This window comes from Ranitomeya imitator, chromosome 2 (genome assembly GCF_032444005.1).
Source record: "Ranitomeya imitator isolate aRanImi1 chromosome 2, aRanImi1.pri, whole genome shotgun sequence".
NCBI lineage: Eukaryota > Metazoa > Chordata > Amphibia > Anura > Dendrobatidae > Ranitomeya > Ranitomeya imitator.
This window is the reverse complement of record NC_091283.1, coordinates 423,321,562-423,348,265: the sequence shown is the minus strand read 5'-3', so window position 1 is coordinate 423,348,265 and position 26,704 is coordinate 423,321,562. Positions and strand designations below refer to the sequence as shown.

General features: G+C 46.9%; 1 protein-coding gene across 1 annotated transcript in view; it reads right to left on the bottom strand.

Annotated features, from left to right (window-relative positions):
• Positions 1 to 18,005: 18,005 nt before the first annotated feature.
• Positions 18,006 to 26,704, bottom strand: part of LOC138664264 (adenosine deaminase-like) — a 49,051-nt gene continuing 40,352 nt past the window's right edge. Inside the window, exons 6-11 of the mRNA XM_069750802.1 lie at positions 23,089 to 23,213; positions 21,586 to 21,657; positions 20,639 to 20,740; positions 19,439 to 19,506; positions 18,414 to 18,543; positions 18,006 to 18,141 (exon numbers count right to left, since the gene is read on the bottom strand). Of these exons, the coding sequence (XP_069606903.1) occupies positions 18,046 to 18,141; positions 18,414 to 18,543; positions 19,439 to 19,506; positions 20,639 to 20,740; positions 21,586 to 21,657; positions 23,089 to 23,213 (593 nt within the window). The 3' untranslated portion in view covers positions 18,006 to 18,045. The remainder of the gene's footprint in view (positions 18,142 to 18,413; positions 18,544 to 19,438; positions 19,507 to 20,638; positions 20,741 to 21,585; positions 21,658 to 23,088; positions 23,214 to 26,704) is intronic.

Below are 26,704 nucleotides of genomic sequence, written 5' to 3'. Positions count from 1 at the left end.
TCTGTGCTCTGGTTTGTCTTTTTTTCCTCTTGATATCTGGGTGGTTCAGGATATATGCTTTGGCATGGATGTTCAGGGTTTGTTTTCTCGTGTGGATCAACTTGCTGCAAGAGTACAGAGTATCCAGGACTATGTTGTCCAGACTCCGGCTTTAGAGCCTAGAATTCCTACTCCTGATTTGTTTTTTGGGGACAGATCCAAGTTTTTGAACTTTAAAAATAACTGCATATTGTTTTTTGCTTTGAAACCCCGTTCTTCTGGTGATCCCATTCAGCAAGTAAAAATCATCATATCCTTGCTGCGTGGTGACCCTCAAGACTGGGCTTTTTCTCTTGAAACAGGGGATCCGGCATTATTGAATGTTGATGCATTTTTTCAAGCGCTCGGATTATTGTATGACGAACCTAATTCTGTGGATCATGCAGAAAAAACCCTGTTGGCCTTGTGTCAAGGTCAGGAAGCGGCAGAGTTATACTGCCAGAAATTTAGAAAATGGTCTGTGCTCACTAAATGGAATGAAGAGGCTCTGGCTGCTATTTTCAGAAAAGGTCTTTCTGAAGCCCTTAAAGATGTTATGGTGGGCTTTCCTACGCCTGCCGGTTTGAGCGAATCTATGTCTCTAGCCATTCAGATCGATCGGCGTCTGCGCGAACGCAAAGCTGTGCACCATATGGCAGTATCCTCTGAGCAGAGTCCAGAACCTATGCAATGTGATAGGATTTTGACTAGAACAGAACGGCAGGAATTCAGACATCAGAATAGGCTGTGTTTTTACTGTGGTGATTCTGCTCATGTTATCTCTGATTGCCCTAAGCGTACTAAGAGAGTCGCTAGGTCTGTTACCATTAGTACTATACAGCCTAAATTTCTCTTATCTGTGACCCTGATTTGTTCATTGTCGTCCTTTTCTGTCATGGCATTTGTGGATTCAGGCGCTGCCCTGAACTTAATGGACTTAGAATTCACCAGGCGCTGTGGTTTTTCCTTGCAGCCTTTGCAGAGCCCTATTCCTTTGAGGGGTATTGATGCTACACCCTTGGCCAAGGATAAACCTCAGTACTGGACACAGATGACTATGTACATGGCTCCAGCACATCAGGAAGATTGCCGTTTTCTGGTGTTGCATAACCTGCATGATGTTGTTGCACTGGGTTTTCCATGGTTACAGGAACATAATCCGGTGCTGGATTGGAAAACTATGTTGGTGACTAGTTGGGGTTGTCAAGGGGTACATAGTGACGTTCCTTTGATGTCAATTTCCTCTTCCCCCTCTTCTGAGGTCCCTGAGTTTTTGTCGGATTTCCAGGATGTATTTGATGAGCCCAAGTCCAGTTCCCTTCCTCCGCACAGGGACTGTGATTGTGCTATTAACTTGATTCCTGGTTGCAAGTTCCCTAAGGGCCGACTTTTCAATCTGTCTGTGCCAGAGCATGCCGCCATGCGGAGTTATGTTAAGGAGTCTTTGGAGAAGGGGCATATTCGGCCCTCTTCGTCACCATTGGGAGTGGGTTTCTTTTTTGTTGCTAAGAAGGATGGCTCCTTGAGACCCTGCATTGATTATCGTCTTCTTAATAAGATCACGGTCAAATTCCAATACCCCTTGCCTTTGCTTACTGATTTGTTTGCTCAGATTAAGGGGGCTAGTTGGTTTACTAAGATTGACCTCCGAGGGGCATATAATCTTGTTCGTATTAAACAGGGTGACGAATGGAAAACTGCATTTAATACGCCCGAAGGCCATTTTGAATATCTTGTGATGCCATTTGGGCTCTCTAATGCTCAATCTGTGTTCCAGTCTTTCATGCATGATATTTTCCGCAATTATCTTGATAAATTCATGGTCGTATATTTGGATGATATTTTGATTTTTTCCGATGATTGGGAGTCTCATTTGAAGCAGGTTAGGATGGTGTTCCAGATCCTTCGTGATAATGCTTTGTTTGTGAATGGGTCTAAGTGCCTATTCGGAGTTCAGAAGGTCTCTTTTTTGGGTTTTATTTTTTCTCCCTCGTCTATAGAAATGGATCCTGTTAAGGTCCAAGCTATTCATGACTGGATCCAACCCACATCTGTGAAGGGCTTTCAAAATTTTTTTGGCTTTTCTAATTTCTATCGCCGTTTCATTGCCAACTTTTCCAGTGTGGTTAAGCCCCTTACTGATTTGACGAAGAAAGGCGCTGATGTGACGAATTGGTCCTCTGAGGCTGTTAAGGCCTTTCAGGAGCTTAAACGCCGATTTACTTCTGCCCCTGTGTTGCGTCAGCCGGATGTTTCTCTTCCTTTTCAGGTTGAGGTCGACACTTCTGAGATTGGGGCAGGGGCCGTTTTGTCTGAGGGAGTCTGATGGTTCTTTGATGAAACCGTGTGCTTTTTTTTCCAGAAAGTTTTCGCCTGCGGAACGCAATTATGATGTCGGCAATCGGGAGTTGTTGGCTATGAAATGGGCGTTTGAGGAGTGGCGACATTGGCTTGAGGGAGCTAAACACCGCGTTGTGGTCCTGACCGATCATAAGAATCTGATTTACCTCGAGTCGGCCAAGCGGCTGAATCCTAGACAGGCTCGATGGTCCCTGTTTTTCTCCCGTTTTGATTTTGTGGTCTCGTATCTTCCGGGATCTAAGAATGTTAAGGCTGATGCCCTCTCTAGGAGTTTTTCGCCTGATTCTCCTGGAGTCCTTGAGCCGGTTGGCATTCTTAAGGAGGGGGTGATTCTTTCTGCTATCTCCCCTGATTTGCGGCGGGTGCTTCAGGAATTTCAGGCTGATAGGCCTGACCGCTGTCCAGTGAGGAAGCTGTTTGTTCCTGATAGATGGACAAGTAAGGTTATTTCTGAGGTTCATTGTTCAGTGTTGGCTGGTCATCCTGGGATTTTTGGTACCAGAGATTTGGTTGCTAGGTCCTTTTCGTGGCCTTCCTTGTCGCGCGATGTGCGTGCTTTTGTGCAGTCCTGAGGGACTTGCGCCCGGGCCAAGCCTTGCTGTTCCCGCGCTAGTGGGTTGCTTTTGCCTTTGCCGGTCCCTGAGAGGCCCTGGACGCATATTTCCATGGATTTTATTTCGGATCTTCCTGTTTCCCAGAAGATGTCTGTTATCTGGGTTGTTTGTGACCGGTTCTCTAAAATGGTCCATCTGGTACCTTTGCCTAAGTTGCCTTCCTCCTCAGATCTGGTTCCATTATTTTTTCAGCATGTGGTTCGTTTGCATGGCATTCCGGAGAATATGGTCTCTGACAGAGGTTCTCAGTTTGTCTCTAGATTTTGGCGTGCCTTTTGTGCTAGGATGGGCATTGATTTGTCTTTTTCTTCGGCGTTTCATCCTCAGACTAATGGCCAAACTGAGCGAACTAATCAGACCTTGGAGACCTATTTGAGATGCTTTGTGTCTGCTGATCAGGATGATTGGGTGTCTTTCTTGCCGTTGGTCGAGTTTGCCCTTAATAATCGGGCTAGTTCGGCTACTTTGGTTTCACCTTTCTTTTGTAATTTTGGTTTTCATCCTCGTTTTTCTTCTGGGCAGGTTGAGCCTTCTGATTGTCCTGGTGTTGATTCTGTGGTGGACAGGCTGCAGCAGATTTGGACTCATGTGGTGGACAATTTGACGTTGTCTCAGGAAAAGGCTCAACGTTTTGCTAACCGCCGTCGGTGTGTTGGTCCCCGGCTTCGTGTGGGGGATTTGGTTTGGTTGTCTTCTCGTCATGTTCCTATGAAGGTTTCTTCCCCTAAGTTTAAGCCTCGGTTTATTGGTCCTTATAAAATTTCTGAAATTATTAATCCGGTGTCTTTTCGTTTGGCTCTTCCAGCCTGTTTTGCCATTCATAATGTTTTCCATAGATCTTTGTTGCGGAGATATGTGGTGCCCGTTGTTCCCTCGGTTGACCCTCCTGCCCCGGTGTTGGTTGAGGGAGAGTTGGAATATGAGGTTGAGAAGATTTTGGATTCTCGTTTTTCGAGGCAGAGGCTTCAGTATCTTGTCAAGTGGAAGGGTTATGGCCAGGAGGATAATTCTTGGGTTGTTGCCTCCGATGTCCATGCCACCGATTTGGTTCGTGCTTTTCATTTGGCTCGTCCTGATCGGCCTGGGGGCTCTGGTGAGGGTTCGGTGACCCCTCCTCAAGGGGGGGTACTGTTGTGAATTCCGCTCTTGGGCTCCCTCCGGTGGTTGTAAGTGGCACTTTTGTGAGTTCTGCTCTTGGGCTCCCTCTTGTGGTTTCAAGTGGTATGGCTGCTCCTTGGAGTTAGCTGTCATCAGCTGCCTCTACTTATCGTCTCTTCTGCTCGGCTATTTAGGCCTGGCTGTTCCTTCAGCCAGTGCCACTTGTAAATGGTTCCTGGTTGGATTCACATCTCTTTGGATTTCCCTGTTATCCTGACCAGTTCAGCAAAGCTAAGTTTTTGCTTGCGCTTTTCTGTTCACAGATTGTGGACTTATCCGTTCAGTGCTTTCTATGTTTGTCCAGCGTTATCAGTATGAATTAATTCTGTCTTGCTGGAAGCTCTGGGAAGCAGATTTACCCTCCACACCTTTAGTCAGGTGTGGAGATTTTTTTGTAAACTCTGCGTGGATTTTTGTAGTGTTTTATACTGACCGCACAGTATTCCATCCTGTCCTATCTATCAAGCTAGACTGGCCTCCTGTGCTCATCCTGGTTTCATTCTGTGTATGTCTTTTTCCTCTCCACTCTGTTAGGGGTCGAGTTCCCGCTTCTGCACAGGGGGAATCTCGAGCCACTTCCGCTGCGGTCTCCCATTCTTGTCCAGCCGCAGTGGAGCCTGCTCAGCAAGGACGTCGGTCCCAGCGTCTTGCTCATTCTCACTCTGTTCTGAGAGTTAGTGCTGCTTCTCCAGTCTCTGCCTTTAAAGTCAGTGCTGGTCAGCAGCGAGCGGACTTCTCTGGGACTAAGTCCTTGTCTGCATGTACTGAGCATGCCCAGCGTAAGGTCTCCCGTTGGAGATCGAGGGTCATGTGCTCAGGCTCTGCAGCACATTCCATTGGTCCTCTTGGCAGGTCCTAGAAGGGCAAAAGTGCTGTGGCCACTTCCTGTGCTGCTGCTATATAAACTGCGCATGACCGCACGGCCATGCGCTAGTATTGTCTTACAATTGCTTATGTGTGTATGTTGTGAGTGCAAGTTGTCCTTGGAAACCCCTACCCTATTGAATGTCTGTTCGCGGAAGGTGTATGGCTGCTACCTAGCGCCCGACTTAGCCTACAGCACTAACACACATCACAGCGTCCTGTAGCTGTGCCTGCCAGTACGGCGCCGTGCGCCTGCCTTGCGCTTTCCATACCCGAGTCTGGGTGGTTAGTGGCGTCCGTTAGTGCGGCATCGCTCGCACTCTTGTGCACATAGATTGCTTAAGGTTCTCTACACACCCAGTTGCGGTGTTACGCCAGCAAGGGTCTAATCGGGCTCCAATCCCTTCTGGGGTTAAGTCCGCTGACCACTTGCTCGCGCACTAGTGCGGTACTGCGGTCCTGTGAATTAACAGGATCGCTTTCTTCACGCTGGGTGAGGTTTAACCCACGCGTGTATACTTTAGTGTACCGCCATATTGTCTGCTAATTGCTAGCAGCAGGTTCTCACCTGCACGGTGGACCCCGGACTGCGAACGCACCTTTATCATCTGTCTTGGTGCGTTCCGCCAGTCCTAACAGAATACTAGCGCCAGGGTCTGGCTAGTAAAATGGCGGACGATCAGCGTTTACAGCGGTACATCCAGCAGCTGGAGGGAAGGTTGGCGGCTTTTGAGCGTTCAACCTCAGCTGTGGATGTTACTGCTGTCGCTGTTCAGGCTGCAAGTGTGGCTGCAGCTACCTTGTCCACTGCCGCTCCTGTACCGACGCTATCTCGCCTCCCGCTGCCGGAGAAATTTTCTGGTGACAGTAAGTCCTGTAGGGGTTTCGTGAGTCAGTGCTCAATACATCTCGAGCTTCTGGCCTCTCGTTTCCCTACAGAGCGGGCTAAGGTGGGCTTTATAATTTCCTTATTGTCGGACAGGGCGTTGCAGTGGGCTACGCCGCTGTGGGAGCGCGGCGATCATGTGGTGCAGAGTGCTCCGTTATTCCTGAGCACTCTGAAACAGGTCTTTCTAGGACCTCGTGTCACCCATGACACGGCGCTCCAACTGTTGGCACTGACTCAGGGCTCGTCCTTGGTCAGCCTTTTTGCCGTCCATTTCCGCACTCTGGCATCTGAGCTGGAGTGGTCGGATAAAGCCCTTATCCCTATATTTTGGAGGGGGCTGGCTGACCACGTTAAGGACGCTCTGGCCACTAGGGAGATTCCCGCCACACTGGAGGAGTTAATAGCAGTATCTACTCGCATTGACCGCCGTTTTCACGAGCGGAGGTTAGAGCGAGCCCAGTGTAGGCAGAGGTTTCGGCTGGCTCCCACCTTCGCCAAACCTTTGGAATCTCCAGTTCTGGCTCCTGAGTTCCAGGAACCTAAGGTGGTGTCACGAGCGGGATCTAAGTCCCAGACTGCTCGTGCACTCCAGGGTTGCCAGGTTTGCCAACAGTCAGGACATCTTGCCACCAGATGTCATCAGCGGTCGAGGAAACGTCAGCGTCTAGTGGTAGTAGGTGGAGGTGCACTAGACACTGCGACGTTTGCCTCCAAATTGTCCTTTAAGGGGACAATTACCTTTGGCTCATCCTCCCACTCGGTAGACCTCTGCGTGGATTCTGGGGCGGAGGGCAATTTTATGTCTTCTGCCTTCGCCCAACGTCACGCAATACCCCTGGTTATGCTATCCCAACCAGTAACGGTACGAGTGGTGAATGGGTCGACACTCCCCGCACAGATAACACATCAGACCATCCCTGTTACTCTGTCCCTGTCGCCATCCCATCAGGAGATTATTTCTCTACTCGTCATTCCTGAGGGTATTGATGAGGTCCTGTTGGGGATACCTTGGCTACGGTACCACTCTCCTCACATCGAGTGGTCCTCAGGCAGAATTCTGGGATGGGGTGAATCATGTGGGGGTAGGTGTCACCGAGAGTGCGTTCAGGTTGCTACTACTGAGGTACCCGCAGATCTATCCTCTCTCCCCAAGCAATATTGGTCTTATGCAGACGTGTTCTCCAAGAAGGCGGCGGAGACCCTTCCGCCCCATCGCCCCTATGACTGTCCTATCGATCTCTTGCCTGGTGCTGAGCCTCCCCGGGGTCGAGTCTATCCATTATCTCTCCCGGAAACGGAGGCAATGTCTCAGTACATACAAGAGAATCTGGCAAGAGGGTTCATTAGGAAGTCAGTGTCACCTGCTGGGGCAGGGTTCTTCTTCGTGCAGAAGAAGAATGGAGAACTACGTCCATGCATAGACTACAGGGGTCTTAATGCTATCACAGTTAAGAACAAGTACCCTTTGCCGTTGATATCTGAGCTTTTCGATAGGCTTCGGGGAGCTAGAGTGTTTACGAAACTAGATCTGCGGGGTGCTTACAACCTGATTCGCATCCGTGAGGGGGACGAGTGGAAAACGGCATTTAACACCAGAGATGGGCACTATGAGTATCTGGTGATGCCCTTCGGGCTCTGTAATGCACCTGCCGTTTTTCAAGACTTTGTCAACGACATCTTCCGGGATATGCTTTCCACCTCGGTTGTAGTCTATCTGGATGATATTCTCATCTTTTCTCCAGATATTGACTCCCACCGGAGAGATGTTGGCAGAGTCTTCGACCTCCTACGGGCAAACTCTCTTTACGCAAAGTTGGAGAAGTGTGTGTTTGAGCAGGAGTCCTTACCTTTCCTGGGCTATATCATCTCCGCCCAGGGATTGGCTATGGATCCTGCCAAACTACAGGCTGTGATGGACTGGCAAGAGCCCCATTCTCTTAAAGCGGTGCAGCGCTTTATGGGGTTCATAAACTATTACCGCCAGTTCATTCCCCACTTCTCAACTCTGGTGGCTCCCTTGGTAGCCCTCACCAAGAAGGGAGCGAATCCCAAATTGTGGTCGGAAGAGGTCTCCAAGGCCTTCACTTCTATTAAGTCCCACTTTGCTAGCGCTCCCATCTCACATCGTCCCGATGTGGATAAGCCATTCCTACTGGAGGTGGATGCCTCGTCCGTTGGTGCTGGAGCAGTCCTCTACCAAAAGGATGCTCAAGGTCGGAAGCATCCATGCTTCTTCTTCTCCAAGACCTTCACGCCAGCGGAGAGGAACTACTCCATCGGGGACAGGGAGTTGCTAGCAATGAAGTTGGCCTTTTCGGAGTGGAGACACCTTCTGGAAGGTGCGCGGTTTCCCTTCCAAGTTTACACGGACCACAAAAATTTGGTCTATTTGCCGACAGCCCAGCGGCTAAATTCTCGCCAGGCCAGATGGTCCCTGTTCTTCTCCCGGTTCCACTTTTCCCTTCATTATCTCGCCGGGGAGAAGAATATCCGTGCTGACGCTCTCTCTCGCTCCCTTATGTCAACTGAGGAGGAGGAAGAGGAGCCTCGGCTTATTGTCCCTTCCGAGAGCCTGAGAACCGTGGCGCCGGTATCGCTAGAGTCTGTGCCTCCGGGCAAGACTTTTGTGCCCATCAATTTGCGACCGGAGGTTCTCTCTTGGGCTCATTCGTCCAGGGTGGGTGGACACTTTGGGACAAAGAGGACATCTGAGCTACTGGCGAGGACGTACTGGTGGCCGCATATGGTCCGGGATATCAGGGATTATGTTCTGGCGTGTGTCTCCTGCGCCAAAAATAAATCTCCGCGTCAAAGGCCAGCTGGTTTGCTCTATCCCTTGCCGGTGGCAGATAGGCCCTGGGAGATGGTCGGGATGGACTTTGTTGTGGGTTTGCCCAAGTCTCGCGGCTGTACCATCATTTGGGTCATCACCGATCATTTCTCAAAAATGGTGCATTTGGTGCCGCTGCCGCGGTTACCTTCTGCACGGGCCTTGGCAGCGTTGTTCATCAGACATATCTTCCGCCTACATGGTATGCCAGACAAAATTGTCAGTGACCGGGGTCCCCAGTTTGCGTCTCGGTTCTGGAGAGAGCTCTGTCGTCTTCTCAGTATTGAGTTGAATCTCTCTTCCGCTTATCATCCCGAGACGAATGGGTTGGTAGAGAGGGCCAACCAGACCTTGGTCACATACCTGCGACATTTTGTTTCAGCCAGGCAGGATGACTGGGCATCCTTGCTATCATGGGCAGAGTTTGCACTGAACAACGCCGTTGCCGACTCCACTGGACAAACCCCATTCCTCCTCAACTATGGTCAGCATCCACGGGTACCTGTGCCTATGCCCGTGTCTTCCGCCGACTCCAGGGTGGCAGACTGGGCTGTGGAGGCACGGGATATTTGGGACCGCACTCAGGACGCCATTCGGGCCTCTAAGGAGAGAATGAGGTCCTCCGCTGATGCTCATCGGCGCCCCGCCCCGACCTTTGCTCCTGGCGACTTGGTGTGGCTCTCTGCCCGTAACATCAGGCTGCGAGTTGAGTCCACTAAATTTGCTCCTCGCTACTTGGGTCCATTCAAGGTCCTCGAGCAGGTTAATCCTGTGGTCTATCGTTTGGCCCTTCCGCCACGCCTGGGTATCACCGACACCTTTCATGTGTCCCTCTTGAAACCCGTGTATATGTCCCGCTTTTCCGAGTCATCTGCTGGGACATCGGGTTCGTCTACGGACGATTATGAGGTGAACGCTATTTTGGGGTGCAAGGTGGTGCGTGGTAAAAAATTTTATTTGGTGGACTGGAAGGGTTATGGCCCCGAGGACAGGTCCTGGGAGCCTGTTGAGCACATTCGGGCTCCGCAGCTCATTGCTGCCTTCGAACGTAGCGAGGCCCAAGGAGGGGGGGGCCCTAGGAGGGGGGGTAATGTTAGGGGTCGAGTTCCCGCTTCTGCACAGGGGGAATCTCGAGCCACTTCCGCTGCGGTCTCCCATTCTTGTCCAGCCGCAGTGGAGCCTGCTCAGCAAGGACGTCGGTCCCAGCGTCTTGCTCATTCTCACTCTGTTCTGAGAGTTAGTGCTGCTTCTCCAGTCTCTGCCTTTAAAGTCAGTGCTGGTCAGCAGCGAGCGGACTTCTCTGGGACTAAGTCCTTGTCTGCATGTACTGAGCATGCCCAGCGTAAGGTCTCCCGTTGGAGATCGAGGGTCATGTGCTCAGGCTCTGCAGCACATTCCATTGGTCCTCTTGGCAGGTCCTAGAAGGGCAAAAGTGCTGTGGCCACTTCCTGTGCTGCTGCTATATAAACTGCGCATGACCGCACGGCCATGCGCTAGTATTGTCTTACAATTGCTTATGTGTGTATGTTGTGAGTGCAAGTCGTCCTTGGAAACCCCTACCCTATTGAATGTCTGTTCGCGGAAGGTGTATGGCTGCTACCTAGCGCCCGACTTAGCCTACAGCACTAACACACATCACAGCGTCCTGTAGCTGTGCCTGCCAGTACGGCGCCGTGCGCCTGCCTTGCGCTTTCCATACCCGAGTCTGGGTGGTTAGTGGCGTCCGTTAGTGCGGCATCGCTCGCACTCTTGTGCACATAGATTGCTTAAGGTTCTCTACACACCCAGTTGCGGTGTTACGCCAGCAAGGGTCTAATCGGGCTCCAATCCCTTCTGGGGTTAAGTCCGCTGACCACTTGCTCGCGCACTAGTGCGGTACTGCGGTCCTGTGAATTAACAGGATCGCTTTCTTCACGCTGGGTGAGGTTTAACCCACGCGTGTATACTTTAGTGTACCGCCATATTGTCTGCTAATTGCTAGCAGCAGGTTCTCACCTGCACGGTGGACCCCGGACTGCGAACGCACCTTTATCATCTGTCTTGGTGCGTTCCGCCAGTCCTAACACACTCACAGTCATTATTTGTGGGGGGCTAATCTATCCTTTGGGGATTTTCTCTGAGGCAAGATAGTTTTCCTGCTTCTGTCTTTAGGGGTAGTTAGCTCTTAGGCTGTGACGAGATGCCTAGGGAGAGTTAGGAGCATTCCACGGCTACTTCTAGTGTTGTGTTGAGCTTAGGGACTGCGGTCAGTACAGTTACCACTTCCTTCAGAGCTCATTCCATGTTGCTCCTAGACCACCGCATCATAACAGGGAAAGCACTGTGATAGCGGACGGCGCCGCACTGGCGGTCACAGCAAATAAACGCTGTTTTGTGTGTTCAAGTGTTGATAACAAAGTCGGACGCTAGATAGCAATCATCCACCTTTCGTGAGCAGTCAAACACAAGGGAGGGGATAATTAAAGAGCGACTTTCTTTCATAAACACACACACGTTCACAAGTGTACACTAGCGCATGGCCAAGCGGCCATGCAAACCTTTTATAGCAGAAGTGCTACAAGACCTTCCAGATGGACCAATAGGAGCCGCAACAGGACCTGAGCATGTGACCCCCGACCTCCAATGGGAGGTCGTCCCGTGGGCATGCTCAGTAAGGGAAAAGCAGGACTTAGTCCCAGAAAGACCTGCTCGCTGTTGAACATTGCTGGCTACAAGGACAGAGCCTGGAAAGGCAGTAGTAACCAGTCGTCCAGTATCAGCCTGAGCTAGACACTGGGACCGACGTCTCCGCTGAGCAGACTCCACTGCGGCTGGAGAAGAATAGGAGACCGCAGCGGAGGTGGTTTGAGATTCTCCCTGTGCAGATGCGGGAACTTGACACCTAACAAGATGCTACTCTGCAAATGACTGGAGTAGCATTTCCATTGTAAAAAATGTTAACACTTTTGATGAATTGGAGCTGATTAAAATTGGCATGAATAAGCTGTTATGAAAGCTTTTTTGATGGCAACTAAAGTTTTTATTCATTGCAAAGAAGTTGGATGGAGGTGAGGTCGGGGCAATGTCATCCACACCAAATTCATCACTTCACGTCTTCATGAAATTCTCTGTGTGCACAGGGGAACAGTCATGCAGGTGCAGAAAAAGGACCAAACTCTGATAAGCAACCCTGTACCACTTCTTCTTCTCCGAGATGTTTTACCTCCTAAAAGCTCATACATTTACCAGTACTATATAAAGACTTTCTGCTGAAAAGCCTGTAGTTCATTTTTTAGTGCACCATGGCCAATAAAGCTTTGGTACCACGATGGGCACCAAAATGGCACCAGAATATGTAAATCTTTTTGATAGGAGCTGTTGAAGATATTTATATACTATCCATTAATTTAGAAAAATGTATATTTATTTTTTAATACGTTACCTATTTTTTATTCCATTGCTCCCAAAAGCTTTGCCATAATTCAGCTCCTCAACTAATATTGAAGGGAGCTGAGTTGCAATACCCTGGAACAGCCACTAAATATCTATGGAGCTGTGCTGTTCCAGAACCATACATTGTTTACATCTGCCTGCCGCCGCTGATCGGTGGACCCCACTGATCTGAAATTGTCTATACTACAAATAGGTCATCAATATTTCAGTACTGATCAACCCCTCTAACATTGTATGGGTTATTTCCATTTCAGCTTTACAAGGATAAGACAGGAGTAACTCTATTCAGGCACGGTACTGCAGAACGTTGGGGTTACGTAAACAACCGAGGACGGCTCAGCTACATTATTTTCATAACTCTCATATAAATGAATGGGGGTTACAGAAATTTTTCAGCTGTTTGTAGCCTTACCTCCAGCGGTTATCATCTGGACAGTTATTCCTGTCTCAGGCATTAGAACGCTGTAATGGAAATAACCCTATATATGTCACCTAGTAAGTAAATTAACCATACGGCTTCAATTACATTTTCGAAGTTCTCCATTGAAAGATGGCCCACTGCCACTTTGTTTCTGTTTTCAGTCATTACCACTTCTCTACATGACTCATGTAAGCCAGTAGCCTGGATAAAGCCTTTAAACAATGACATCAAGTGGCCAAAGTAGAGAACTTCAGTATGTAAAATAAATACTTCATAATGGCATTGACCCCTCAAGGCTTCCATAGTTGTTATTTCACTTTTTCTCTAATCATATAATCTCCCTGTAGCTTATATTATCATAGTTTTATCTAATTAACTCATCAGATCATGATACTGAATCTGCTTGTACGATTCCTTTAATTCTGCAGTGTCATCAGGGTATACATCTAAAGACAAACATCCCAACTTTTAAGCAAAAAAATAGACACATACAGCAGCACAGCAATTTTTATATGCCCCCACAGTACACCCCCCACATAGTATGATGCCCCCACAGTGTACATACCCACACACACTCTGCTACATCAATACACACAGCTCTAATTCAACAGACCCACGTTATACACAAGCACACACTATACATTGTATACATACATACACACCATATATGCAGCGCCCCAGAGACCTGGTCGTTGCAGTAGTATCGCTCTGCCACTAAGGGGAGTGATGGTACGTTTGATGGCACTGAAGGAGTTCATCTGACCAGGTATCACCAGCACACATTACACTTCACACTCCGGCCACTAGGGGGAGCAAAGGGTTTTATTTATTAGGCCACTCCTCATACTGGTAAAACTAGGGGTTGGATAGGAAGTTAGTCAGAAGCTGACTGGGTTTTGTTCAGGCAACATCCCGTGGCAGGGGGTGTTGTGGGGGAAGATTCAGGGGGGTCCCTGTCAGGCGTGGGAACCTGGCAGGCACCTAGCGACAAGGATAGAATGTTACGGAGCCGCGTCTGCGCTATCTGCGGCGGCATCCAAAGAAAGGACACGAAGCGAAGGATATTGTGGAGAGTGAGAAACGAGATCAAAGCACAAAGGAGAGCCAGTAGGAGTCGTGCCCGGAGAACGGCAACATCCTACTGAGGCACGTAGCCGGTGCCCGGAACACCGAGGAAGTAACTGACTTTAAGCCTTACTTCAAATACCGCAGGACAGTTAATTATAGGTTGGCTGTCTACCTTACATCACCTAAGCAGACATAGGGGGCAACGCGTGGAGAGGGGCATCTCTAGGGTCCCGGAAGAGCTCCGAGCCTTCCCATCAAACGGGTGTGTCCTAGCCATAACAAACCTGGGGGACAGAGAATAGAAAGAACTAGAAAGAACTGGAACGAACGAGAACAGAAGTTGTGAGGACTATCCCGAATGCTCAGCAGGGAAGCACTACAACACACAGGCGCTAGTGGTAGGCCATAATTTCCACCTGCAAAGGGAACTCTGGATGTGCCTTCGGACCGGCCGGTCTCAGACAGCCCTGTTAACCGTGCTCTGGATTGCGGATCCTGAAGCCTTCAGTAAAGAGGTAAAGAGACTGCAACCTTGTGTCCTCGTTATTGACTGCACCTTACACCTTCACCATCTACATTATCGGGAAGCCCTGGGGACACACTTCACCTGTGGGGAGGTATACCGTCTAGCTGCCATAACATCACCCCAGTGGACCCCAAGCAGCGTCGGTCTCACTGGCCGAATACCACAGGTGGCGTCACGAAACCTTGACAAACTACCATCACCCCTTCTATTGGACACCCCTTAGCAGGGTCACAGACCGGGTCCAGCCACCGTGACAACCCCAGAACTGAAGACGCCTCCCGAAGAAGCAGTGCAAAACGCGCGTCGGGACAGAGGGACGCCGGGGTATACATCCACGTGGCAGACCTTAAGGTAATATACCCATTCTAATACAAAACTCTATATTTGCTAGTGACAATCATATATCATATTAGTGGATGGGTTTAGCCCGCCTCCGCATGACATAGTCTACATCGGCACATTCCTATGAGGGGATGTTTTACCATATATCATGATGCACATAGAGTATAGGTAGCATGGATGTAATTATCACATGTTTGTGTTAAACTAGTCCACGATTTGGATGTAGCCTATGGCTTTTTTGTGTCCCTCCTTCTAGGTCCAATACCTTTCTTTGTAGTATTTATATATTGTTTTTAGTAATTTTCAATAAACTGTTAGTTTTTATCAGTTCCTCAGTCTAGGTCACTTATTCTTCTAACACTGGGTGATCAAGTCTTTTTGTGGTATAATTATTGTGGAGGTACAAAAGTCCCCCAAATGGGGAGGACGTTGAGAATATTGAGCAAGTAATACTGTGAATATATAAACCCCAGAACTGAGACAGAGAGGACCGGTACCGAGTAACCTGTGGCCCTGTGTCTGGGGGCGCTCCATATACATACACACACTATATAATCCATACATATTACAGGCTCGGACTGGCCCATAGGGCAACAGGGGAATCCCCCGGTGGGCCCCTGTGCAGGTCTGGGCCCCCAACCCCACTTTATGAGCAGTACTTGGCATAATTCAATTGATTCTGTACAGAAAACATCTCATCATTCATAAAATCAAACTACCCAGTTTATTATTATATAGAGCCATAGGTAAATTTGTGAAAGAGGGTAGTGTAATATTTGTATACAAGTGGGCCTCCAAAATCAGTGTTACAGGTGGGCCCTTGGCATCCCAGTCCGACACTTTACATATACACACTATATACTGTGCACATACCCATTATATACTAGACAAACACCCACACTTTATACATACACACTATATACAATATATATACACAATATACATAGTAAACATACAGACATACCATATATACTAATACACTTTATACTGTATACACACACCATATGTACACACTATATATACTAACCCACTTTATACTGTACACACACACCATATGTACACACTATATATACTCACACACTTTATACTGTACACACACACCGTGCTTGTGTCCTGCCCTCTTCTCTGTTGCCAGCTATGTGACCTAAAGGTAATTCAGTCTTAACTAGAGATGTTCAAATCAATTCAATAAAAGTGGAATTTTCTGCAATCTGCAGGTCCCAGCAAACTCAAACCAAGAGAATTTTATTTTTGCGATTCTCCAAAAAGCGGCCATCACAATATTAGACATTACTGAAGACTGCGTAAGTCAGACTGCGTGTGCTTCCCCAAAATGCCTTGCAGTTATCATATCACTAGGCATACTGATGGGGGTAATCCGACACTCAGCATCGCCTGCTCTGCGGGCACCTTAGATCTTTCTCTTCTATCGCTGTAATTCCCAGAGAATCAAATTTTTGGGAAAAATTTGTCAAAGCTGGAGAATTTTAAATTTCAGAAGGTTGGATCATCTCTAGTCTTCACATAGACTGAACGATGGTCCAAAAGTCTGATGCGTCCCCAATACTCTAGTATTATATTCAACTGTATCTGTGTTCTGAGGATACAGGTACAGCTGAAATTAGGACATACTCCAAACTTCCTGCGACACCTCCCTAAATGCAGGACCCTCTTGCTGGATCTGGGACGGTTGGTAAATATATCTGAAGGTCCTCTTTGCAGACTAAATGACTAGAGTCCAGAGTTTGTCCAGGAGGGTTAATGTCATGACTACAGCACAATTGAGCACTGCAGCCAAACACAAGCTCAGCGGCTCATGTAGTGATTGGCTGCAGCAGTCACACGCATGGTAGTCAGGATGTCAACGCTGCAGCCTGCAAAGACCAGGTCATCATCACAGAAACATTGTTGGACCAAATGAAGGTGAGTAACAGCTGTGTTTCCTATTTCAGACCTCTACGAGCCTATAAATAAAATAAAAATGATTCCATACAACCCCTTTAATGATTTAGCATACCAAGACATTTTAAACAATTGTTGCTTCCAACTCTGTGGTTACAGGTCCTTTTTTATTCCAGCTTGACTGTGCCTGATTGAACAAAACAATGTCCATAAGGGCATGATTGTGGGAGTTTGGTCTGGCACTTAGGAGAGCAGCATAAAAACAAGAGATTATTTTTCTGTGAATTCAGATTAGAACGGAGAAAAACAAGCGATCTAAGTATCTCAAAAACTGCCAACCATGTGGGACTTTCTCATTCAGCAGTGTGGAGAATCTTCAAAGAATGGTGTGATCAATGAAAAACATCCAGGGAAAAAGCGATCTTATATACGTATACAACTGGTGAACAAACAATGTCAAAGGAAGTTGTCAAAAAGTGTTCTAATGAAAAAGGTCAGAGGAGGATGTGAATATTTTTTTCTAATAAAAGGGGTGAGAGATGGGTATGAAGAATTGTCATAAAAGGAGTTGAATGAGCAGGTTGTGAAGAATCGTTCTAATGAAAAAGGACAGAAGAAGTGAAGTATCTTTTTAAAGAAAGGAGTCAGAGGAGGATATGAAGCATTGTTCTAATGAAAGAGGTGAGAAGAGGATGTGAAAAATTGTTTTCATGAAAGGAGTCAGAAGAGGATGTGAGGAATCATTCTAAAGAAAGGAGTCAGAGGAGGATATGAAGAATTGTTCTAAAGGAAGGGGTGAGAAGTGGATGTGAAAAATTGTTCTCATGAAAGGAGTCAGAAGAGGATGTGAGGAATCATTCCAAAAAAAGGAGTCGGAGGAGAATATGAAGAACTGTTCTAAAGGAGGGGTGAGAGGAGGATGTGATGAATTGTTCTAATGCTAGGAGTTGAATGAGGAGGACGTGAAGAATTGTTTTAATGGGCAAAATGGTTCAAACACTGAATTACTAAATAGTGGACAAATATTGCCTAGTGAAATGAATCCAGATTTATGTTACACCATGCTGATGGGATGGTCAGAAATTGAAGCAACCAACATAAACTGATCAACCTAACACACTGCTAGTGATTAATAACACTCTAGATGAATATATTAGCTTATACAACTTCTTATACTGAAACACTCCTGTTTATAAGAGTGCTTTATTTTCTTTATTTTCACATAGTCTTCTAGCAGATCAATCATTTCACAGTCAAACGTGGCATCCTACGACAATGACTCGTGTTAGTCTGATCACTAGTGTCGGACTGGATTTCCATCTAAGAATGATCATCTTTCTATCTTGATGAAGTGTAACCTGTTTTATACAGACATTACCAGAAAGAATGGAAAAACTCAAAGTTGTAGGAAAAAAACCTAGAAATCACTGGAGAGCTGAGTTGGGAATGTGGCAGGGAGTATGCATATCGTATCCTTGTGATCACATGACCGCCCACGTCACTCTATAATGCCATCATCGATGTTCTAATAGTATGGTGTTACAACATTCTAGGTACTTGTTTAGGGATAAAGAAACTGCTCAAGTCGAATAAAATTTTATTATGGAAAATCAATGTTAATTAGACGTCAATCATCCCATACGCCTCGTACAATACACCAAGCAGTTGCTTCTTTTCATCCTCAGGTAAAAAGCAAGAGCGGGCAGCATTGATATTCTGGGAAGAATAAGAAAAAAAGAGCATTAATTACAGTTGTCGAAAAAAATGAGCATTTCTGCGGCAGGGAGGGGAGATCCATTTGTGGTAAATTTTCATCCACGGCTTCTCCAATGTGGCAATGCAGGGATCTCACTTTTATTTTTATCTATTTCCATACAAATTTTCATAGAGAAAGCTTGCAAACATTCTGTAAGTCCTGCCCTTGAAAAAAGTAACTAAGCGTAGTAGGAAATGGTTACTAATACTCCATTGTATTTGTTTGTACCTACCATTCGCATAAAATCCTCTTCAACGAACCCCATGTAAGTCTTGGCAATATTATAATCATTTTCCAGTCCAGTGTTCAAGGGAAGAGGTCCATCGTTATTTAAAGAGCAATTGGCGCCATCTTTTTTAAACCTGGTTAGAAAAAAAATGCCCACAAGATTGTGTTTATGTATGCACAGGGTTAACTAACCCTAACCTAGCTACGCTGACGGAAAACTGTAGTAGGAGGACCTGCTGAACAAGGGTTAAATAAGGATTTCTACAGGGGTTGTCGGAGATCTAAAAAAAGGAAAGTTGAAATTCATTGCTCACATATTCTACCCCCTGAAGACCCAGTAGTCCCTGAATGTCTGCGATTACTTGTCTTGTGCCGTACATGTACATAACCGCTAAGGTCTTTGATTGGTAACAGCTGATGTATCTGATGTCATCATTGCAGGAAAGTAGAGACCTTCAGGGACCACTAACCCAACGGCACTAGAGCTGTGAAGGATTGATCAGGTGAGTAATCATTTTTTTTATTTCATCATCTTCCTTGACAATTTTCTTTAGATCCCGAACAACCCAACATATTTGCAGTAGAAGAAATGGTACAACCAAATGCTCAATGACAGCCTCTTCTCTAGAAATTACACCTCTGGCTCTGTGCTCAGTACATACTTACCAATGTTTAACCCCCCCCCCCAGGATATTTAAGTACGGCCCCTTAAGTGCGCAAAACTCCCACTGTCAGGTGCAATTAGAAAAGCCCCACCTCTTTACTGAGTAGGGTTGTCCTGGCAAAATTGCACTGTGGGGAAATCTAGGTTTAGTATATGACACTGGTCTATCTTTTCTGTAGATCTTTACAAGCAGTAATGTACAGGACATCTTTTAGAACACATTGTCCTTGTCAGGCTCCACATATGTTTTTATGGCTTGTGATATAACTGAAGGCCTGCCATGTTCTCCTATCATTACTCAGACCTGTTTGGAGATCAGTCACTTATTTTTATCAGCTTCATTAGTGTGGGGAAAGGATACATACTGGATTAGGGGATGCTTTGTAAAGTCAGAGCCACAGGCACCGGTAACGAAACTTGACCAAGGACACATCTGCAAAATAAGACAAGGAACTAATATTAATGGGAGTAATGCCTACTGGTGATGTGGATCTATTCGGTCATTAAAAGATTTAGTGTACTGCTAAACCAGGGGGTAAGCGGGAGTAAACCACATAAAGGGGTTGGAAAACTCTCCAAAATGGAATAACTGAGTCTGTCCCTCTGGAGAAGACTCCACCAGCAATGTCTGACATGGAGAGGAGAAGTAGACACCAGGGCAAGGAACTAAGGTAGCAGGCAGGAATTATAGTTATCCAGACCACATGACATGTCTGGATGTCGTTGCAAGACAGGACAGTAACTGGACGGGTGTGATGAACACCTTAGCAGACAGCGGAACTTAATAGACCTTGGTGCTTAGGGCAAGATCAAAAGGGAAGAGTCTTTTTATAAAGCTGAGGACACTTAGCTGTTGGGAGAAGATATTGAGTTCACCATGCCCTGGTCTCCAAAAAGGCCTTAAAGTTGTTGTCCAGTGAAAACAAGTTATCCCCTATCCACAGGATGATCAGTGGGTGTTTGACAGCTGGGACCAGCATGGATCAGCACAAGGTTCGACAGCTGCTTTTTTCATCCCCTATGGGACTGCCAAGCGCTGTGTTTGATTTAATCCTGCAGCCCTGTAGAGAACAATTGGGGTGGTGGTCGGGCATCTGACCTGCCGCTCCATTTGGTAACGGAGAAAAGTGCCCGTTATGGATAAAAATTCCCTGCTCTATTGATCGACGTGAGCCCCAGCGGTTGGACCTCAACCGATCAGAAAGTTATATTGAAGTTGTCTGTTTAAAGCAAGTCAAGTTGCTGCATGAGTGTGAACCAAGTCAGAGTGGAGTGATGTCAGAAGATAGAGTTGGCAGGGAAGAACACAGCAGTGGCCTGGTGGAAAACAGGATGGAGAGACATGACAGCTGACAGATAGACCGGCAGAGTGTGACGCTATAGTACATCTGCATTGTGTGTAGGTCACTTTACGGGATTGTTGTTTGCTTTATAGTGTTTGTTCTACTGAATTCTGTGTGTGGGGTAACACTGCATAACTATATAATGGGGGGAGTGCTACACATCATATGCCATAATAATAGACTAGAAGAAGCACTGTAATTGTAAGTATATGACATACATACCTCAAAGTGCATGTCCATCTGGAGCAACCTCTTATACAGCACAGGATCGTCTATAGTATGGTAGCCATGTCCGATTCTCTCAGCCTTTAGCAGCTCTACAGCCTAAGTATAGAAGAAGCCACAAGACTCAGGGTTTCCATGCTCCAACCTTAATGTAAAATAAAAAGTCATCGCTACACCATAAATCTTCTCCTCTAGTGACATGTGCAACGCTATGCTGGCTCCCCTGTGTGGTCACTATCCCTCCTCCCAGCAGGGACATCGACATATTCACCCCCAGGCCCTGACGGTGTCCTCCTCCCGGCCTTCTGTGCACACTGCACAGGCTTCCGGCAGTGCAACTAGTGCGCGCGCATGCTCCCCTGTTCTGAAAGGGGCAGCGCGTACATTTTGTATAAAAGGCACCATCCCCTGTAGGAAGGTTCCTGAGAAACCCCTGCAGCTTCCCTTCATTGTGTGTGTGCATCCCCTTTCCTAGTCCATTGTAGATAGTTTGTTGTCCTGAATCTATTCCCTTATCCCTGTGTAGTGTGTACCTTGTCCTGAAGCCACTCCGGTGGCACCTGAACCCTGAAACCACACAGGCGGTGCCTGAACGCTGAAGCCGCTCCAGCGGCCTCTGAACCCGCACCTGTCTGAACAGGCTCAGAATCCTGACTTGTTTGTTACTCCGAATGCGGTCAGTGTAAGCGTACTTAACCCTTAGGGTCAGCAGCTGCAGTACCGGGGACTGCCTAGGAGTGGTACCTGTCGGCTATCTGCAGGTCAAGCCTGACTCCACCATCTGGAACTTCAGTGAAAACCAGGCAGCCGCTTATCTACGCCGCTCTTAGGTAAGCCCGGCCCCATCGCACAGTGGGTCCACGAACCACGTTCACCACCTGCGAGCATGGCAGCAAGTGATAACTTATAGAGAAGATAAAAATCCTGGATGGCTTGGTTTTTACCTCTTTCACCACTGACGCCGGTCCGGCCTCCCCAGCATGTACCGTTCTGTGTATTCCACTTCTGACAGCCTCCTATAGTAGTTGTAAGAAATGTATACAGCAGTAAATGGTTACATGTAGGTGATCGATCTATGTATCTATCTATCTACACTGAACAAAAATATAAACGCAACACTATTGTTTTTGCTCCCATCTGTTTTCAGTTTCCTGGAATTGTGTAGAGGTACTTGCAACATGGGGCCGAGCATTATCATACTACAACATGAGGCGATGGTCGTGGATGAATGGCACAATAATGATCTTCAGGATCTCGTCACGGTATCTCTGTGCCTTCACAATGGCATCATGTCCCTGGATGCTGAAAACATCTTGCACGGCCAGCATAGCCAACTACTTGGTCAACTCTATGTGAAGGAGGTGTGTTGCACTGCGAGAGGCAAATGGTGGTCACACTAGATATTGACTGGTTTCTGACCCTGCAGACACCCAATACTGTAAACCTGCACATTTTAGAGTGGCCTTTTATTGTGACCACCATAAGGCACCTGTGCAATAATCAGGCTGGCTAATCATCATCTGGATATGCCACACAGGTGAGGTGGAGAAGTGCTCACTAAGGGCAGTCCCACACGTCCAGATAATTCCGGTACCGGAAAAATCGGTACCGGAATTATCCGTGTCCGTGTGCCCGTGCGTTTCTGTGGCACATCAGTGTGGCACACGAGCGGCACAAGTGTGCCGCCCGTGTGCCAACTGGGTACCACACGCACCGTGCAGGAGACAGCGCTAGAGATAAGCGCTGTCCCCGTCATCTGGTGCTGAAGCTGCCATTCATATCTTCTCTGCAGCAGGGGTGGAGCCGCATATTCATTTCTGTAATGGGCGGCCCCACGTGACCGCATAAAGGAGAAGCTGCGGCCAGGACAGGACACTGCGAGTGAGCCGGGTGAGTATTTTAATAACAGCGGGCGGGCGCACATGGGGTGGGAGGGGGGTGGGGACAGGGATCTTGATTTTAAGCATGAGAAACAAAAAAAAAGGATTTTTCATATCTTTTCTACAGCAAACGCTGCTGCAGAGAAGATATGAATCGCGGCTTCAGCACCATGTGGGGGGGGACAGCGCTTACTGTAGTGCTGTCTCCTGCACAGCACACGGACTGCACACGGAAAATGTCCGTGTGCGGTACGTGTTTTACACGGACCCATTGACTTTAATGGGTCCATGTAATCCGTGCGCTCCCACTAACACTGACATGTCTCCGTGTTTTGCACACGGACACACGGTCCGTGAAAACACGCTGACATGTGCAGAGACAGATTGATTTCAATGTGTCTACGTGAGTCAGTGTCTCCGGTACGTGAGGAAACCTAACACAGATTTAGACAAAGTTTGAACCTTTTGTCTACATAGAAACATTCTTAGATCTTTGAGTTCAGCCCATTAAATTTGTTCAGTGTATCTATCTACCTAATCTTCATTTCACCCACAGATTGCACAAACCTGATATGCCTGTAGATGTCCAGGGAAGACTTCACCTTTTAACCCTTCATCTCCAGCAAGATCAATAGCCACAACAGTGTCATTTTGATACTTTTTACAAAGCTCAACAATTTCTGGAGACCATTCTAATGGAAAAAGAAATGTGAATGTGGGAACAAAATAATCATTTCAGAAGATAATAATAAAAAGGGGTGTTCTCATCTACACTTATGGCACAACCACAGGATTTGCCAGATGCCGATATCTTGAGAACATGGATCTCCTAACCTCCACCTCCATCGTGCTTATTCCCTTTGCCAGAAAGTTGACTTCACATGCACAGAGGTCTATTGACTTCCATGGTACAGTCCAGATACAGTCATGCGAAACAAAACGTTTTTGAAGAACTAAAATAATGTGTTTCTCAATTGTTAACAAGATGTTAATAATTTTTGTTTTCATTTTCATTCCCAATTCTGACGGAGCAGTAAAACCACAGTAGATAACTACACTGTCGGACTCACAATTACTTAAGGTACCTTCACACTGAACAACTTAACAATGATATCGCTAGCGATCCGTGACGTTGCAGCGTCCTGGATAGCGATATCGTTGTGTTTGACACGCAGCAGCGATCAGGATCCTGCTGTGACATCGTTGATCGGAGCAGAAAGGCCAGAACTTTATTTCGTCTCTGGACTCCCGCAGACATCGCTGAATCGGCGTGTGTGACGCCGATTCAGCGATGTCTTCACTGGTAACCAGGGTAAACAGCGGGTTACTAAGCACAGGGCCGAGCTTAGTAACCTGATGTTTACCCTGGTTACCATTGTAAATGTAAAAAAACCAAACACTACATACTTACATTCCGGTGTCTGTCCCCTCGCTGTCAGCTTCCCGCACTGACTGTGAGCGCCGGCCGGCCGTAAAGCACAGCGGTGACGTCACCGCTCTGCTTTACGGCCGGCCGGCGCTGACACAGTACAGGGAAGCTGATGCCGGGGGACAGACACCGGAATGTAAGTATGTAGTGTTTGTTTTTTTTTTACATTTACAATGGTAACCAGGGTAAACATCGGGTTACTAAGTGCGGCCCTGCGCTTAGTAACCCGATGTTTACCCTGGTTACCAGGGGACTTCGGCATCGTTGGTCGCTGGAGAGCTGTCTGTGTGACAGCTCTCCAGCGACCACACAGCGACGAAACAGTGACGCTGCAGCGATCGGCATCGTTGCCTATATCGCTGCAGCGTCGCTTAATGTGACAGTACCTTTATCTAAGAGTATAGGCATGTAATCTAATAATATAGAGCACAGAAAATTGTTTTCATCTAGTCATCATGGGAAAAGCCCAATAAATGTTACAGGGGCACGAGCCATGACAATCTAATGAAGAGCGCTGTGACTGTAGGGGTCTCTGTTCAAGTGCATGCCACCACCGACACCTGGGACAATACCTACATAGTGTAGTATATCTTTAAGTGCAAAAAAATGCACCACAATGATAAGACCAGGAGACGCAGAAGATGACATTTTGGCTAATGCACTGTATCTTAGTGATATATTGATTTCATAGGGATAGACCATTAATATCAAAGTCCTTGAAAACCCCTTTAAAGAGATCCTGTCAGCTACCCTAGCTCCCTCTAAACCGCCACATCTCTCTGTCATTTCTGCATTCCAACACTCCCTTCTTATGACTTTCCAATATCTATATGCTTTTAAAATAAAGTTTGTAATTTTGCACTTGCGCTATGCAAATGTCTCAGGACTAGCCCAGCAGGTCGCTGATTCCTTACGGACTAGTCCTCCCTGTCTCAGGAATAGCCCAGCAGGTTGCGGATTCCTTACGGACTAGTCCTCCCCGTCTCAGGACTAGCCCAGCAGGTCGCTGATTCCTTACGGACTAGTCCTCCCTGTCTCAGGACTAGCCCAACAGGTCGCTGATTCCTTCCGGACTAGTCCTCCCTGTCTCAGGACTAGCCCAACAGGTCGCTGATTCCTTACGGACTAGTCCTCCCTGTCTCAGGACTAGCCCAGCAGGTTGCTGATTCCTTACGGACTAGTCCTCCCTGTCTCAGGACTAGCCCAGCAGGTCGCTGATTCCTTACGGACTAGTCCTCCTGGTCTCAGGACTAGCCCAGCAGGTCGCTGAATCCTTACGAACTAGTCCTCCCTGTCTCAGGACTAGCCCAGCAGGTCACTGATTCCTTATGGACTAGTCCTCCCTGTCTCAGGACTAGCCCAACAGGTCGCTGATTCCTTCCGGACTAGTCCTACCTCGCATCTTGTAAACACGCCTCTCTATGTGTGACTGACATAGTCGTGATTTTCTAGAACACCGTCTCCTTTGGCTTTTTGTAAATCTTCCGCACCTTTCTGCCTCCCTGGGTATGCACAATATGCTGATGAAGCTTGGGAGTATACACTTTAATTTTTTGCGTGTTATGAGGATGGCAGAAGACTGCGCATGAACGAGATTTACAGGGAGCAGCCAGTGACTTTTCTGTTGCAAACTAGTCTCACACAGCAGGGCATGCTTACAAGATGGCAAGCAGTAGTGATCCAGGGGAATTAACGCCCCACCAGACTAGTTACGAGACATTTGCATAATATAATATAATTCAAACTAAAACTTGATTTAAACAGATAGATATCAGAAAACCACAAGAATGGGTATTGTTAGAATGTAGAAATAGCATGTGTGGTGGTGGTTTAGAGGGGGCTGCGGCAGCTGACAGGTTCCCTTTAAATAATAAGGATGCAGTTAATACGTAAATTCTAAAGGGTGAGGTTTTTTGCTACTTATGTCTCTTTACTTACATTTCTTTATTGCACTATTGCATTACAGAAATCCCTAGCATGTGACGGTGATGCTTACAGCAAAGTGTGGTAATAGACATGGCACTGGAATGGATAGCTTTCTTAATGAGTTTTTTTTCCCAAGAAAAATACAAGTGATGGCCAAGAAACAGTATTGGAGAATTTGGACTTCTTTTAAACCACTTTTTGGTGCTGAGCCATATTTGTTCAATAGGGAAAAATGCATTTTTTTCCAGACCAGAAGGCAGCAGTCTCATCTATGTAACTGTCAGTCTGAAAACCCAAAATATATGGACATTTTGCCTTAAAAATAATTTGTCACCAGTTTTTTGCCACCTAATCTGACAGTATCATGGTGTAGAGACAGATACCCTGATTCCAGTGATGTGATATTACTGAGCTGCTTGCTGTACTTTTGATAAAATCACTGTTTTATAAGCAGTGGATAACCGCTAGACAACTAGTAATACTGACGACAGGTAGTCCAACATATTCATGAGCTCTGTATAACCCCAACACCAGCAATGACTAAAAGCTTATGGCCAATGTACAGTGTACACAGAAAGCTGCCAAGCAGTGGTGTGGGTGGGATTATTCAGGGCTAAGCATTCAGAGAACAGCTAAATCTGCAGCAGAGAAACTAGTGATTTTATTAAAACTACAGCAAGCAGCTCAGTAAGTGACACATTGCTGGAATCAGGGCCTGTGTTTCTACATTAAGCTGCTGTCATATTAAGTGACAAATTCCCATTAAGGATTAGCCAAGGGGGTATATATGCATGGGATAAGTTGCTTTTATCCATGTAATATATAGTG